Source organism: Canis lupus, chromosome 21, assembly GCF_011100685.1.
Source record: "Canis lupus familiaris isolate Mischka breed German Shepherd chromosome 21, alternate assembly UU_Cfam_GSD_1.0, whole genome shotgun sequence".
Classification (NCBI taxonomy): Eukaryota; Metazoa; Chordata; class Mammalia; order Carnivora; family Canidae; genus Canis; species Canis lupus.
The window spans coordinates 13,673,486-13,690,258 of NC_049242.1; the positions used below are offsets into that span (position 1 = coordinate 13,673,486).

The 16,773-nt window shown below is 39.0% G+C and overlaps 1 protein-coding gene and 1 long non-coding RNA gene across 6 annotated transcripts in view; one reads left to right on the forward strand and one right to left on the reverse strand.

Annotated features, from left to right (window-relative positions):
• Positions 1–16,773, forward strand: part of LOC111091500 — an 84,246-nt gene that overhangs the window by 30,323 nt on the left and 37,150 nt on the right. For both annotated transcript variants that reach the window (XR_005375568.1, XR_005375554.1), the window contains exon 2: positions 6,959–7,031. This is a non-coding gene — a long non-coding RNA (uncharacterized LOC111091500). The remainder of the gene's footprint in view (positions 1–6,958; positions 7,032–16,773) is intronic.
• Positions 1–16,773, reverse strand: part of CCDC83 (coiled-coil domain containing 83) — a 48,506-nt gene that overhangs the window by 23,953 nt on the left and 7,780 nt on the right. For 3 of the 4 annotated variants that reach the window (XM_038568399.1, XM_038568397.1, XM_038568396.1), the window contains exons 3-4: positions 8,879–8,963; positions 2,630–2,792 (exon numbers count right to left, since the gene is read on the reverse strand). In XM_038568399.1, the coding sequence (XP_038424327.1) occupies positions 2,630–2,792; positions 8,879–8,963 (248 nt within the window). Of the gene's footprint in view, positions 1–2,629; positions 2,793–8,878; positions 8,964–12,826; positions 12,906–16,773 lie in introns of all 4 variants that reach the window. The other variant, XM_038568398.1, reaches the window with a different exon arrangement.

A 16,773-nucleotide genomic window follows, 5' to 3' on the forward strand; every position in this document is an offset into this window, starting at 1 on the left:
GTAGGGAGCCTGCTGGGACTCCAGGATGACACTCTGGGCTGAAGGCAGGCACTTGACCACTGAGCCACACAGGGATCCCCACTTCTAAGATTTTAGAATGAGGTCTGACAAATATCAAGGTACGATGAACTTAATGTCCTTTTGGCTCAATGCTGCACACCATCTTGTTTGAGAGCTCCCTGAAGGCAAGACCACATCTTATTCTTCTCTATAAAACCAGCACTTAGCACAGAGTCTGGTATCAATTGGTGCTCAATAAATGTCTAGGGAATGGTTGAAGCATTCCAAACAGGCCAGAGGGATGTTCTTCAGTATAGAGGGCCAGAAAGACTTCAGACATGTCTTTTCCCAAAGATGTAAATCAGATAATATATTTTTAAATCCCTTCATAAATGGCACTAGTAATTGCCATGGAACAGTTAATACTGCTACAACCTACCTGATGAGCTATCCTGTTATTTGATTAGCCTGCTGCTGTCTCAGCCCTGTGCCACATTCGGCCTCTGAGGGGAGGGTTGGTTAATGTCACTGAAGATTTTGAAAGAGAGGTGGGTGTAGTGGCTGTTGTTCTGCTTTCCCAGATCCCATCTCCCTTGCCTTCTCCTACCTCCTGTGAAATAAGTAGGCCAATTACCGGGGCCCCTTCTCCTGGCTGTAGGGATTTGCCCAGTGGGGAGCAATGTTTCAAGCTAGGGACATGCTCAGAGTCCTTCCCTGGAAATACTTTCACTGGAACTGGTGGAAAGCATGTCTCTTCTGTCTCTATTTAGGTTAAAAGGATGTAAGGTGAGAGGCGTCCATGGTCAGAGTTCTAGCCTCATGGGGACAACAGTCTCAGAAAAAGGAGCCAACTTTCTGGGGAAGACAGAGAGAGAAGAGGGGCAAGGAAGGGGATGAGGGGAGAGAAAGAGGGAGAGGCAGAGGAGGTTAAAAAAAAAAAAAGCCAAGATCTGACAGCATGTGAGGCTCCAGATCCAGGTCGGTAGTGCACGCTGCCTTTAGTGCACACTGCCTATCCTGTTTCGTTATATGAAAAAATTAGCATCCTCTTTATGCTTGGGCTAGTTTGGATTAACTTTTTATCCATGCAACTGAAGAGTCCTAACTAAAAGTTGTAAAAAAAAAAAAAAGGAGGGGGGTTATTACTACTTCTCAAACCTTACTATGCATAGGAATCCCCCAGGATCTTGTCTCAAAGCAGACTCTAGTTCAGTAGCTCTGGATGGGCCTGAGATTCTGCACTGCAATGAGCTGCCAAATGAAGCTGCTGCTGCTACACTGCATACCCAATGGGGTTACGGTGGCTACTGGTGCATAACAGAACTGCTTCAGAAAGCCTCTGCACATACACCTGTCCTCTCACTTTCCTGCATCTGCAAGCTCCTTTCATCCCTGGACCACCTGACGTGAGCAGCCCTCCTCTGCTGTGCTCTGGTCACCCAGCTTGGCCCCCGTCTTGTATGACACACAAATCTCAGCACTCAGCCCAAACCACAAACAGGCACACTCTCAGCTAGCTGGGCTCATTTCCCAGTGAGGGCAGTTTAGTGAGCACATCTGAGTATCCTTTGTGGTCTCACTCCTACCTCAAGGGACTTATTAAAGTCCTGCTTCCAAACATAAGCGGAGGTCTCCTGGAGACGAGCCCTGCAAAATCCAGTATCTACCACCTTATGACATCACCACTGCCCATAAAGGGACAAGTCAGAACAGGCTTTTGGGAACAGTTGTGGAGACCCCTAAATATGAAGTTTGCTGATTGATGTTTGGGCTTGGCAACTATTTCATTCAAAACCACAAATATTTACAGATAGTGTGCTTGCTCTGTGTAAAGTGCTTAGATGAGTAGGCTCTCTGAACCACTTGGAGAAATTCAGGCAATCTAGTCCTCATTTGGCCTTCCAGCTCCTAGTACTGCTTCCTGAGAACACTCACATCTCTTCCCCAAGTTCTCCAGCTTCCTAGCTGAGATAGTATTTTTAGAGGTTCTGGCAAAAGTAGTTTGGGAAATCTTGAGCAGCAGGTTTAGGACAAAGGAATGAAAAAAATTTTTAAATGCATGTGTTAAAACTATGTCTGACTTATCTGCAGGACCATGGTATTTCCTAAACCCATGGCAAGAGTAGGTCCTGGGTCTTTCATCTTCTGCAACCTAGCATCATTTCTGTCCACGTCCTCCCAATCTTCCCCCTTGCCAACTCTCATCCCTCCTTTCCCATCAAAATGGGGGGCTTAGCTTCCTTAGTGATACTGGTGGGAGGGGAGGCTTCATGACAATATTCACATTATTCTCAAGTCTGAACTGAGGCTGAAGCCAAAGAGGCTGCCAGATGACAGAATTTCCCTTAAGAAAGAACAAATCTCCTCCTGCAAGAAATTCAGGGTGGTAGCTAACAGGCTGTTTGTCTGATGTCAAAAGCCAGGTGGTTTTCTTCTGTCTCTGTTTTTGATCAGTGCCCTTCCTCCTCCTCCTCACTTGGTTTCAGTAGCTCTGCCCACTTGTGACTTCCCTCACACATGTGTGTGCTTGTGGTGGTAACGCTCTCATCTGGAACATGTTCACAGCATTTTGAACATACTAAGACAAAAGCATGAACATATTCAAGAAATAACTCAGTTCCTAAGTCACCTTTCAAGTTTTCTTCCTGGTCTCTCTCAAACTTCCATTTTTCCTTCATTGCTTTTTCAACATCTTCTCTTGTGACAACTGGTAACCCCTCTGACTTCTCTTCACTCAGCTCCTTTAGAAGGTTCTGTATGTGCCAAGTCTGCTCATCCTTCAAGCGTTTGTTCTGTTGTGAAAATCAACAGTAGGTAATTACAACTGCTCAAGTATTTACATTGATTTGCCTCAAAACATAGTTGCACATTAAGGCTTACAAAATGAGGAAAAAACAATGGCATAAGTTTATACAATATCTCTAAGAGCTTAAGGAACATGGAAGACGCAAAATAAAATTAAACCCATCAACACAGTAACTATTGGATAGAAAGTTACATTTGAAAAATTGTGTTAGTAATCTCCCAGTCTATGGCCCTATCATAGGGTCAGTGAACATTAAAGTTAGGGATCCCCAGGTGGCTCAGCGGTTTGGTGCCTGCCTTCAGCCCAGGGCTTATCCTGAAGTCCTGGGATCGAGTCCCACATCGGGCTCCCTGCATGGAGCCTGCTTCTCCCTCTGCCTATGTCTCTGCCTCTCTCTCTCTCTCTGTGTCTCTCATGAATAAATAAATAAAAATCTTAAAAAAAAATAAAGTTAGACTTTGGAGGCCGTTTTCGTCAGTCTCCCACTACAACCATTCTTCTTCAGCATCATTCATTTGGTATTTATGGAGCATCTACCATGTACCAGGTGGTCTTCTAGACACTAAGAATACATCAGTGAACACTATATATAAAATACAGCGGCCCCTTCTCTTAGCTATAGGGATTTGTCCAGAGGGAGCATGGGCCTCAAGCTAGGAACATGCTCAGAGTCCTTCCCTGGATATTCACTGAAGCTGGTGGAAAACAGGTCTTTTTTTGTCTCCGTTTCAAGGATGTAAGGTGAGAAGTGTCCATGGTCAGAGTTCCAGCCTCATGGAGACAACAGCCTCAGAAAAAGGATGCTTCCATGGCAAAGATAAAAATTTAACCCAAAGTAAGCCTAAGCATGAAGAGGATATTAATTTTTTTACATAACCAAACAGAAAACACAGAATACTACACTGGACCAGAGCCTCACATGCTGTCAGATCTCAGCTTTAAAAAAATTTTAAACATCTGCTCTCTCCCCACTTCTCTCCCATCCCCTCTCTTCTGCTCCTCTGTTTTCCCCCTTATCCCTCTTCCCACTCTGTCCTTCCCATGAAAGTTGGCTCCTTTGTAAAATGGTACAGCTACTCTGTCAAAAAGGATGCCAATTTCTTATAAAACTGAATGTTTGCTTACCATACCACTCAGCAACTGAGTTCTTTGGCATTTATCTCAGAGAAATTAAAGCTTACATTCACATAAAAACCTGTACACAAATGTTTATAAAAGCTATATTTAGGAGATCCCTGGGTGGCGCAGCGGTTTAGCACCTGCCTTTGGCCCAGGGCGTGATCCTGGAGACCCGGGATCGAATCCCACATCGGGGTCCCGGCGCATGGAGCCTGCTTCTCCCTCTGCCTGTGTCTCTGCCTCTCTCTCTCTGTGTGTGTGACTATCATAAATAAAAAATAAAAAATAAAAAAGCTATATTTATCATAGCCAAATATGGGGAACAACTCACATGTCTCTCAATAGGTAAACAGTTAAATAAGTTGTGGTACCATCCATATCACAAAACAAAAATCAATAAAAGGAACCAACTAATGATACATGCAGGAAAATGAATCTCCAGAGAATTAAGCTGAATGAAAAAAGCCAATCTCCAAAGATTACTTACAAAGATTACTTACTAGTAAGTGATTTATATGACATTCTTAGAATAACAAAATTATAAATATGGAGAACATATTGATGGTTGCCAGGAGTTAATGAAGGGGTACAATTGGGAGGGAGGGAGTGGCTGTAAAAGGACATTATGAGAGATGCTTCTGTTGATGGAAATTGTGTCTTGACTGTATCAATGTCAATATTGTTAATGTTAATATTCTACTTGTGATATTATACTATAGTTCTGTAATATGTTATAGGAAACCAGGTTATGGGTATACAGGATCCCTCTGTATTGTTTCTTATTTTTCTGCATTATTTCTTACAATTGCATACTAATCTATAATTATTTCAAAAAAGTTTAATTTAAAATATGGAGGTCAATCATTATTAGCAATTGATAAATAATATATTGCTCTTTTGTCAATTCTCAAATATTCCATTTTCTGGGAAATAAATTCATGCTTTGTTTTCTTATAAATAAACTGAATTGGGACACCTGGGTGGCTCAGCGGTTTAGCACCTGCCTTTGGCCCAGGGCATGATCCTGGAATCCCTGGATCAAGTCCCACATCAGGCTCCCTGTGTGGAGCCTGCTTCTCCCTCTGCCTGTGTCTCTGCCTCTCTCTCTTTCTCTGTGCCTCTCATGAATAAATAAATAAATAATTTAAAAAAAAATAAATTGAATTACTTTGGCTTGACTGAGTTATTTGGAAATGAAATATTTGTAGAAACTTGAATAATACCAATGGAAATATCTCTTGCCAAACTATTGCCCTGCTAATACTTTTTCCAAATATGGACTTTTCTATTTATTTTTGTTAGAAGATGGAAAATTCCTTTATCAAGTATAGTCTGAATACTAAAAAATATTTATCTGATTTTATTTATGTTAGCTAATTTTAGTAAGGCAACAATTGCCTCAAAATCGATTCCAGCTCTAAAATAGGCAAAGAAAATCCATTTAAAAAACTACTACATTTAAAACTACTACATATAATTCATAAAGAAATAATGTGTAATCAATCAATATATTTTTCTTTTACCTTTCACACTTAGCACAATACTTGTCGAAGTAAATGCAGTCCTCTTAGATCAAATTTTTAACACAATGACTATTCTTTTCAAACGTATATTTTTATTTATAAATTAAAAATAGTACCACATGTCCTAAAAATGTAATTGACTGTTGCATAAATGTGACTAAATCATATTTGGTATTATATGTAAATTTAAAAACATCTATATTAAACTTCCCAAGTCCTGTAGTGAATTTCAAATGGATGGGAAATGTGTCTGACAACATGTTACAAAATTCACTATATCTGAAAGATTACTTTGAGTGATATACTGGAATACAATTTAGTTAGATATATTTATCAATGTGTTAAAAAAGACATTTATCCTACAAAGTAAACGATTATTATTCAAAGTAAGAATAATTGTCACACCATAAATAGAAGAAAGGAGACTCAATAGATAAGCTACAAAGAAAGGACTGATTTTTTTTAAAGATTTTATTTATTAGTGAGAGAACATGGGGGGTGGGGGGGAATGGGCAGACAGACAGAAGCAGACGGAGAGGGAGAAGCAGACTCCTCACTGAGCAAGGAGTCCTATGCAGGGTTCCATCCATCCTTAACTGACTGATTCACTCAGGCACCCCTGATTTTGTTTTGTTATAAGGCCATGTCATGGGATTTACCTTTTTAACTCTTTAAGATTCACAAGAGCAAGAACAGAAGTTGCCAAATTAGCACACAGAGTTCTCCCTTACTATGTCCCTGCCTTCCCCAATGATGACATCTTATATAACCAGAGAATATTATCAAACCTGAGAAATTGACAATGGTACAATGTTATTAAGTAAATTAGAGACTTTATTTGGATTTCACCAGTTTTTACATGTGCTCATTTTAATTTTTTGTGTGTATAAGTATGATGAAAATTTGTCACATATGTGAATTATCACCATATAGATGACATTTGAAGCCATGGTGTTAGGTAAGATCTTTAGAGTTAAAGAGAAGACTTGAGATCAGAACTCTGGAAAATACTAATTTAGGGATAGGTCCAAAAAAAGAGCAATGAATGAGAAACATGAAATGGGTTGGTGAATAGTGGGGAATATCAAGGAGAGTGATGTCCTGGCAGCCAAAGAGAGAGAGTTTCAAGCTGACAGCAATGACTGCTGAAGGCACAAGGGGTAACAAGGACTAGAGAGAAGCCACTGGACTTGGCTAATTGGTCATTAATAACTTCTGCCTTAGCAGTTGTGGTGGAGTAGCAGGAGTAAAAGAATGAATCTGAGGTAAGGACGTAGACACAGTGAACTATGAAATGTCTAATGAGGTAAGTGGAGCAGTGAATGCAGAAAGGAAGATAATAAATGAAGTGAGAGTCCAAACAAAACTCACACAGGAGAAGAGATAACTTGTAGGAAGGATGAAGTGGTATTTCTGATTTCTGACCTAAATGAAAAGTGTGTCTTATTAATGAGTCATATTTAACTTAGCAATTAAATATCCATGACCTCAAAAATTTTTCCTTCCACAGGTGTTAGTGTGAATCAACTCAATAAATATTTATTAAGAACTTATTCATGCTGGACCCTTCCTGAGAAACAAAGGTAAGTAAGATTTGATTGCTGTTCCCTAAAGAGCTTTCAATTTAATAATAACATTTGTATGCAGCATCCCAGCTTAGTTCGGGGGAATGAAACGGAGCTAGCCAAGAGAAGAGCATTCTGGGAAGATGAAACAGCCTGCATGAAGGTACAATAACCAGGGAGACTGGGTTTTTCCAAGATTTAAAAGAAGCAGTGGTAAGTGAAGGGTAGAACGACTGGAGATAAGGCAGGAGAGGTGAGCAGAGGTCAGATTTTGTAGGGCCTCAAAGATTTCAGTAAGGAGCGTGGATTTCATTTTCTGTACAATGGGCAGCCACTGTAGGGTTTTAAGCACTGAAAGATTTACAGTTTCCGTGGGTTTGCACTGTGGAAAACGTACCCAACTGAAGAAAGATAGGGGAGAGATGGTGGCAGCTTAAACTGTGGCATTAGCAGCTTACACAGAGAGAAACAGATACAGTTGCAGCTGGAGTCTGCCCCTCCATGCTCCTCACTGCTGGGTCCTCTGATGGCCCCAAAAGAAGGTGTAGGGCTATCCCATTCTTGGGTAAATCTCCATGAAAAGAAGAATTTTGTTTCTGGCTTCAAATGAGGGGCTATGGGAAAGAGATTCCTCAGTCTGGATCTGTTGTCCTTTGCACAACCAAATGTAAGTCTGAGGATGACGCCAGAGTCCCAGTGGTGACCACTGGGGGAGGTGTATTGGTCCTGTGATGGCAGCTCACTCCTCTCACATGCTGTGCATCTCATCACATAGAATTGCATCCAGACACCTAGACAAAAGTTCCCCTTTCCCTTCTCATCCACAGATCTGAGTTTCTTTGGAGTCTAGTGACTGATCCTGGGAACCCTGACAATTCAGGATCACAGTTATATCACCACCATGGCATGTCTAGCCCAATAAATGTTGCTGAATGATCAGATTAGTTCTATTCAGGAGACAAGAATCCCCACGTTATTGGAGGCTCCATTAAAACTTGTAGATATAGTCATTTCAGATGAAAGCCAAATAAAAATTATCTGTGGAAGTTTTAGAGTCCATATGAATGCTTTAGTAGGGAATAGTCTCAGTAGTTCATCATTTATGAGACACCTTAAGGGATAAATTGTGTTAATTATCACTTACTGCTTCTTAACTATTTCTGCCAATCTTTAGTCATGATAGTCATATACATGGCTTTGATATTCATTTCAATCTGTTTTTGTAAAAATATTGTATCGTCGTAAACAGTCACTTTAACAATTGAGATTATACTTTTCAAATAATATTTACATATGTATCCTCTGACAATCTAGAAGCAAAAAAGATACAGAAATTAAAAATAGAGAACCAATGTTTTGTCATTTGAAAAAATAAGAAATTAAGACATAAATGTGGTTCCAGGGGGGCACCTGGGTGGTTCAGTCAGTTGAGTGTCTGCCTTCGGCTCAGGTCATGATCCCCGGGTCCTGGGATCAAGTCCTGCATCAGGATCCCTCTTCAGTGGGGACCCTGCTTCTCCCTCTCCCCCCGTTCCCCTAAATGCTTGTTCTCTCCCTCTCTCTCTCTCTCAAATAAATAGTCTTTTAAAAAATGTGGTTTCTGAGCCTTAAAATTTTTGAACACAAGATCCAGGTCATCATGATCTAAATAACACAGCTCAAGCTGACTTCCTTTGACATGGTAATTAATATAACAGGAACAGCGGTGCCCACTTGTCTTATATGTACCAAAACTTAGATCGTAAATATCAATTCCAAGCACTAAAGAGGATAATTTCCTAAAGTACATGTAATCATAATTCACAAATTTTTAAGGCATTTGTGTAAATGTTTAATAACTAGTAAGTTTTAAATGTTATACTCACTCTTTCATGATATTTTTGGTTCTTTTCTCTAAGTCTCTTTATTTGAGCCATATATCGTTCTACTGCATTTTCCTTTATTTGACAGCTGATAATAAACAAAGATAAGATGTGTTACAATTACTCATCTAGGAAAATTCATGAGACAAATATAAACTATTTAGATTGAAATAAAGTATTAAATATATTATAAAAACACATTTAGGGATAAGATACCTTCTTAAGTGATTTTTTTGTGTGTTTCTTTTTTTTTTTAAGATTTTATTTATTTATTCATGAGAGACACAGAGAGAGAGAGAGAGGCAGAGACACAGGCAGAGGGAGAAGCAGGCCCCATGCAGGGAGCCCGATGTGGGACTTGATCCCGGGACTCCAGGATCACACCCTGGGCTAAAGGTGGCACTAAACTTCTGAGCCACCAGGGCTACCCTTTTTGTGTGTTTCTGAGTATATTTTACTCACTAAAATATATGTTGGAGAGATAACTTCAAGTTTTTTCCTATATCAATCCCCATTTGTATTTCACAGTCATAATTTGTATACTTTCTAATTATTTATAAATAATTCAGCTTAAAGGAAACCTAGTATAATTTGTATACTTTCTAATTATTTATAAATAATTCAGCTTAAAGGAAACATGTTCTCTAGAATTCTAAAAATTCAGACAAAAATGACAAGATAAAGACTTTATATAAGGGCAGACACACCTTCTTGAAATACTAAGATAAATGAGACATACCTCTGGGTCAAGTTCGTTAGTATGCCATCTCTTCTTTATTTTTTTAAATTTAATTTTATTTAAATTCAATTTGCCAACATATAGTATAACACCTAGTGCTCATCTCATCATGTGCCGTCCTTAGTGCCTGTCACCAGTTAACCTACCATCTCTTCTATAAATAATAAAGGTTTTTCTGGCACAAATACATTTCTTTCATACCCAACAAGTATTTGTTGAGCATCTGTCAGGTACAAAGGAGAGATTGAACAGTAGAGAAAGACTTTGGTATAGGCCATTTGATAGCTATCTATTTCTCTATTACCCCACAAATCTTTTAACTTTAAATCTGAGACCAGGGATGCCTGGGTGGCTCAGCGGTTGATCACCTGCCTTTGGCTCATCCCGCAGTCCCAGGATCCCCTGCATGGAGCTTGCTTCTCTCTCTGCCTACGTCTCTGCCTCTGTGTGTCTCTCATGAATAAATAAATCCTAAAAATAATAAATAAATCTGAGACCAAAGTAACACAGTGGAAACAGCTTCACATAAACATCTTGCCTCCATTAAAACAAAGCAAAACAGTCGCTGGGTGGCTCAGCGGTTTAGTGCCTGCCTTTGGCTCAGGGCGCGATCCTGGAGTCGCGGGATCGAGTCCCACGTTGGGCTCCCGGCATGGAGCTTTTGCTTGTGTCTCTGCCTCTCTCTCTCTCTCTATGTCTATCATGAATAAATAAATCAATAAATCTTAAAAAAAAAGGCAAAACAAAAATACATCACCTGTATGGTGTAGTGAACCTAGAGGTCATTACAAAATGAGAGACTCTTGTTTGCCATCACATTCCTGTCACTTCTTACCTATATGATCTCAGGCAAGTCACTTCTCTGAGCATCAATTTCCAACCTGTCAGTGGTGATAACAATACCTAGCTCTAATCCTTTAAAGATTAAAATAAGAATTGTATGTGAATGTTTCTAGGGTAAAGTAGGTGCTTAGGAAATTTCAGTTGAATCTGAATCTTATATCCTCAGCCCTTCCTCCAAAATATCATTTATATGTGTGACATTGTGTATTCAGTACAGAGTAAAATAAATCTCCTTCTTTCTCAATGATGAGAAAATGCACCATAAAAACAAAACAAGCAATTCCTTTAGTGGCAAAAGTGCTCTGTTTGGATACTGTGAAACTTGGACTTCAGTACTGCTTCTCCACTGACTGCCCAAGGACTCTCAACCTCGTTAGGCCATGCCTTACTTTTCAGGAAGTAAGAGAATTGAAGGCGATGAGCTCTATATTTTTTCAGTTCCAAAATTCTGCATTTTACATTGATCATTGTTCCCTTTCATGCAGTCACACAGACAATCACATACAGCACAAATAAGATTTAATGAGCTGCTGCTCTGTGCCCAGTATTGTTTAGGGCATTATGGAGATAGTGTGGAACAATACTTCCATGATCCTTGCCCCCAAGGAGCTTACATTTCACTAAACAATAAAGAAGTAAACACCCAAGCATATTATTTACCTATTGTTATGGGGGAAATAACAGGCTATGATAAGGATATTAAACAGAAGGGACTACTATGCACAGGTGGTTTCCAAACAGTAGTGGATATAAACCATGTTTTTTACTTCCCACCTAAAGCTTAGGTGTGGGGGCATCTGGGTAGGTCAGTCGGTTAAGTGTCTGCCTTCTGCTTGGGTCATGATCCTGGGTCCTGGGATGGAACCCCACATAGGGCTCCCCCCTCAGCAAGGAGCCTGCTTTTCCTTCTCCCTCTGCTGCTTCCCCTGCTTGTGCTCTTTCTCTCTCTCCCTCCGTCAAATAGATAAATAAAATCTTTAAAAAAAAATAAAGCTTAGGTGTGCAAAAATTCTGAAAGAGTGCCTTCTCTATCTCCCATTTTTAAGGAGAAAAATTAAAATAATGTAAATGAGAATTATCTGAAAAAAGGCTTATGCAAATTCATGCAAATTATACGATTATAAATATGGTAACTTAATTCACTTTCTGCATGGCTGAAGCAGGCAAATGAATCTCAAGTATATGGTGTCCATTGGTTGTGACTGAGTCTTTGCATGGTCTGGTTAACAGACTTATTCCTGGTTTCAGCTGAGAGGCTTCCTTGGTGATGACTGAGTGTGCAAAGATGGCTCTGGAGACTGCATTCAGCCCCAACCCCAGATCCTGCATGGCAGACACTTATACTAAAAAATATTTCCCATTTATTTGAAATTCAAATTTAATTTGGCATCCTATAATTTTATTTGCTGTATCTGGCAATTCTACACTTAATCTATCACCCCTCCACTTAGAGCAGTCAGGAGCAAATGACCTGGGGCTTTGTCTTATGTTCCTTGTGAGCAGTTCAGAAAGATCTAAGAGTACCAGCAGGCCTCAGGGGCAATTCTGACTTGCCCTAAAGGTTTTGGTGACTTTGTTGCCCCAACTGTGGCTCACATGGTAGGTGTAGGTCTAAGTCAGTTGAGCCTTTCCTTGGAATCTACTTCAACTTCCATGGGTCTCATGAAGATGAAACTGCACTTTAGAACTCAACACTATTAGCCACTGTGGGAATTCAAGTCTCACTGTTCTCTATGTACCTTTTTCTTTTCATATCTCCCTTAGGTGCCATGGTAGTGCACATGTGACACTAAAAGTGTCAGTACTAAGTACTGAAGCAAATGCAATGATAAACTAATGAGATAATACATTTAAAGCAGTTTGAAAAGGATACACTATTCTAAAGCACAGTGATATGAAATGGTTAGTAATACAATGGGTTACTTTTCCCCTTCCTTCTCTGAATTATTAAGATGTTATTAATGTGTCAACTTTTTCCCTCCAGGCAATTTAACTGAAAATTCTGAGAAGGAAAACAAATAAATCTGGATTATTATTTTTTTTTTCAGAGAGAGTGAAAGCATGGTGTGGGAGGGGCTGAGGGAGAGGGAGAGAGAGTCCCAAGCAGACTCTGAGTTGAGCACAGAGCCTGACATGGGGCTCATTCTCATAACCCCAAGATCATGACCTGAGTTGAAACCAAGAGTCAGACGTTTAACCGACTATGCCACCCAGGCACCCCTAATCTGAATGTTTTTTAAAAAATGTATACTTGTATCTATTTTTTAACCTATAATCATATTTACACCTATTTCTATATCTATATTCATACTCGTTGTAGAAAACTATGGGGAAAGCAAATATAAAGGAAAAAATAAAACCACAATTACCTAGAGATGATGATTATAGATTTTGCATTGGCAGTCTCAGCTCTTCACAAACAACCATAGAGGATCATGACCTTATATTCTTGGGACAGATTTTAAAAAAAATGTTTAGTTGTCCAGAAATCATTGACTACCTACTATGTGCTCCCAGCTCTTTGTTAGATGAGATTATATAAGAGAAACATAAGATGCTGCCACAGGATATTTGGTCAATCTTTTCTCAGAAAGTGAGGGGTGTGTTTTGGTTATTTGTCATGTGACAAAAGTTCTGTCGCTTGGGAACACATGGAGTGAGTCAAGTGTAACTAGCAGAGCATGGTAGAGCAAGGCCTTGACTGTTTCAGTCCATGAGATTATTTATTTAGTCTTAACAAAGGAGAGAACAAAAACGTGAGATGTTCAATTTACATCTTGCATTAGTCATGAGAATTTTTAAATGTTTGTCTCTTTGTAAACCTCTGTTAAAAATAGAAATACTGGCCTCTGGCTGACCTAGAAGAGAAAGAAACAGTTATATTTGGATGTCATCAGTGTAAACCATAGGAACAAGTTAGAGACCAGGTTGTATTCACAGAGCCTGGCTTTTTGTCCACCTCTCCAAAGATGAGATGAACAAGTTTTCCGTTATGCTGACAGATGAGTGCATGTAGTTTCTGGTTATAACTTAATGTCTCAAGTAGAAAATAAAAGGGAACTTTGTTGAAAGTCCCTTCCCATGGGTGTTTCTCTCTTAGTGTTCTGACCCATTCACTCACTGTCCTCTAAAAAGAATAGACAGGTAGATTTGGAGTTTCTCAAGAATAAGGAGATGGATTTTTCTCTGAATGTTTAAAAAAAACTATTGGGGCGCCTCGGTGGTTCAGTTGGTTAAGCGTCCGCCTTTGGTTCAGGTCATGATCCCAGGGTCCTGGGATGGAGCCCCACATCAGGCTCCCTGCTCAGCAGGGAGTCTGCTTCTCCTTCTCCCCCTGCTCCTCCCCTTGCACATGCTCTCTCTCACTGTCTCTGTTTCTCTCTCTCTCTCTAATAAATAAAAATAAAATCTAAAAAACAGAAAACCAAAGAACCCCAAATCTCTTAAGGGCCAGCATCACAGGCTAGTCACCAGCATCACGGGTTCTGCACTTTCAGCCTTGTTCCCCCTTCCAATAATTTCCTATTCCCAAATCCCACATGTTCCACAGGGCTTGGCTGATCTGACAGTTGCCTATATATAGGCAGCAGGTGGCTCCTACCCTCTCTCCCACATTTCTGCCTTCTCTCAGTTACTGAACTGTGAAAAGCTCTCCCTTACCCCAGCATCTTTTCCATAAGCCTTTCTCTCCTCCATTCTATGTCTCCATAACAACTGTTCCTCTTCCAGAGATCAGTTGCAATGTCACTTTCTCAAATAAGTTTTTCCTGACCCCTCTGACCATATCAAGACCTTTAAATTGTCGCACAACACCCTACACTTTTCTTTCATAATGTCTTAATTGTAGCTATGCAATTTTTTTTAAAGCTTGAAGTAGTTGTCCAATATCTGCCTCCCATGCCTCATCAGGCCAGGAACTAGGTGATCTGTTTGTTGCTCTCTTCCAGCACTTGCCTTGGACTTGGTAAACATTCAAGTATTTGTTCAGTAAAAGCATGAATGAAGTACATACTTTAAATATATATATATATATATATATATATATATATATATATATATTTAAAATTTTAATTCCAGTGCAGTTTTTCTGGCTGAATCATATACATATATATTATAATGAACATATAAACATATACATATATTGTGTATAACTGTATATAAATATATATATAGATACATATATATATTATCCATTCTGCTTTATCCATTCATCTATTGATGGACACTTGGGCTGCTTCCATAGTTTGGCTATTGTAAATAATGCTGCAATAAACATAGGGGTGTATGTATCCCTTTGAATTAGTGTTTTTATATTTTTTGAGTAGTGTAATTACTGAACTGTAGAATAGTCTATTTTTAACCTTTTTTTTTTAATTTTTATTTATTTATGATAGAGAGAGAGAGAGAGAGAGAGGCGCAGAGACACAGGCAGAGGGAGAAGCAGGCTCCATGCACCGGGAGCCCGACGTGCGACTCGATCCCGGGTCTCCAGGATCGCGCCCTGGGCCAAAGGCAGGCGCCAAACCGCTGCGCCACCCAGGGATCCCTATTTTTAACCTTCATACTGTTTTCCACAGTGGCTAGATCAGTTTGCATTCCTACCAACAGTGGATGATTTTCCTTTTCTTCACATGAAGAAAGGAAAAAATACATCATTGTATTTTTGATGTTAGCCATTCTAACAGGTGTGAGGTGATATCTCATTGTAGTTTTGATTTGCATTTTCTGATGGATGAGTGATGTTGAGCATCTTTTCAAGTGTCTGTTGACCATCTGAATATCTTTTTTGGAGAAATGTTTGCTCATGTCTTCTGCCAATTTTTAATTGGATTTGTGCATGTGTGTGTGTGTGTGTGTGTGTGTTCAGTTGTATCAGTTCTTTATATATTTTGGATACTAACTCATTATTGGATGTCATTTGTGAGTATCTTCTATTTAGTAGGTTACCTTTTAGTTTTGTTCATTGTTTCTTTTGCTGTGCAGAGCTTTTTATTTTGATGTAGTCCCAATAGTTTATTTTTGCTTCTATTTCCTTTGCTTCAGGAGACATATCCAGAAAAATGTTGCTATGACCAAAGTTAGAGAAATTACTGTCTATGCTCCCTTCTAGGATTTTTATAGTTTCAGGTCTCACACTTAAGTCCTTAATCCATTTTGAGCTTATTTTTATGTATGATGTGAGAGGGTGGCCCAATTTCATTCTTTTGCATGTGGTTGTGCTGTTTTTCAACACCATGTATCAAAGAGATCTCTTTTTCTTCTATTGTGTATATTCTTGCCTCATTTGTCGAAAATTGGTTGATCATATAAGCATCGGTTTATTTCTGAGTACTCTATTCTGTGCTATTGATCTGTGTCTATTTTTGTGCCAATACCATATTGTTTTGGTTACTACTGCTTTGTAGCATATCTTGAAATCTGGGATTGTGATACCTCCAGTGTTGTTCTTTTTCACGATTGCTTTGGCTATTCGGGGTCTTTTGTGGTTCCATACAAATTTTAGGATTATTTGTTCTAGTTCCGTGAAAAATGCTATTGGAATTTGATAGGGATTTCATTAAATGTGTAGATTGCTTTAGGTAGCATGGATATTTTAACAATATTTGTTCTTCTAATTCATGAGCATGGAATATCTTTCCATTTGTTTGCATCACCTACAATTTCTTTCATCAATGTTTTATAGTTTTCTGAGTACAGGTCTTTTACCTCCTTTGTTAAGCTTACACCTAGCTATTTTATTCTTTTTGGGGCATTTGTAAATGGGGTTGCTTTCTTAATTTCTCTGTCTACTGCTTCATTATTAGTGTATAAAAATGCAACAGATTTCTATATAGTGATTTTGTATCCTGTGACTTTCTTGATTTTGTCATTTCTAGTAGGTTTTTGGTGGAATCTTTAGTATTTTTCTATATATATAGCGTCATGTCATTTGCAAATAGTGAAAATTTTACTTCTTCCTTACCAATATGGATGCCTTTTATTTCTTTTTGTCTGATTGCTGTGGCTAGGACTCTGGAATAAAAGTGGTGAGAGTGGACATCCCTATCTTTTTCCTGACCTTAGGAGAAAAGCTCTCAGTTTTTCACCACTGGGTATGGTGTTAGATGAGCTGTTTTCATACATAGCCTTTATTACATTGAGGTATGTTCTTTCTAAACCTACTTTGTTGAGGTTATAAAGTACATTCTTATATGAAAAGGACCGAAATGAATTCATTTACTTCCTAAGACTTATACATTAAAAACCTACCTCGTGCCAAAAACTGAGGTTCAAAATCTCATCAGGGATTTACTATCTATGAATTGGATAAAACATA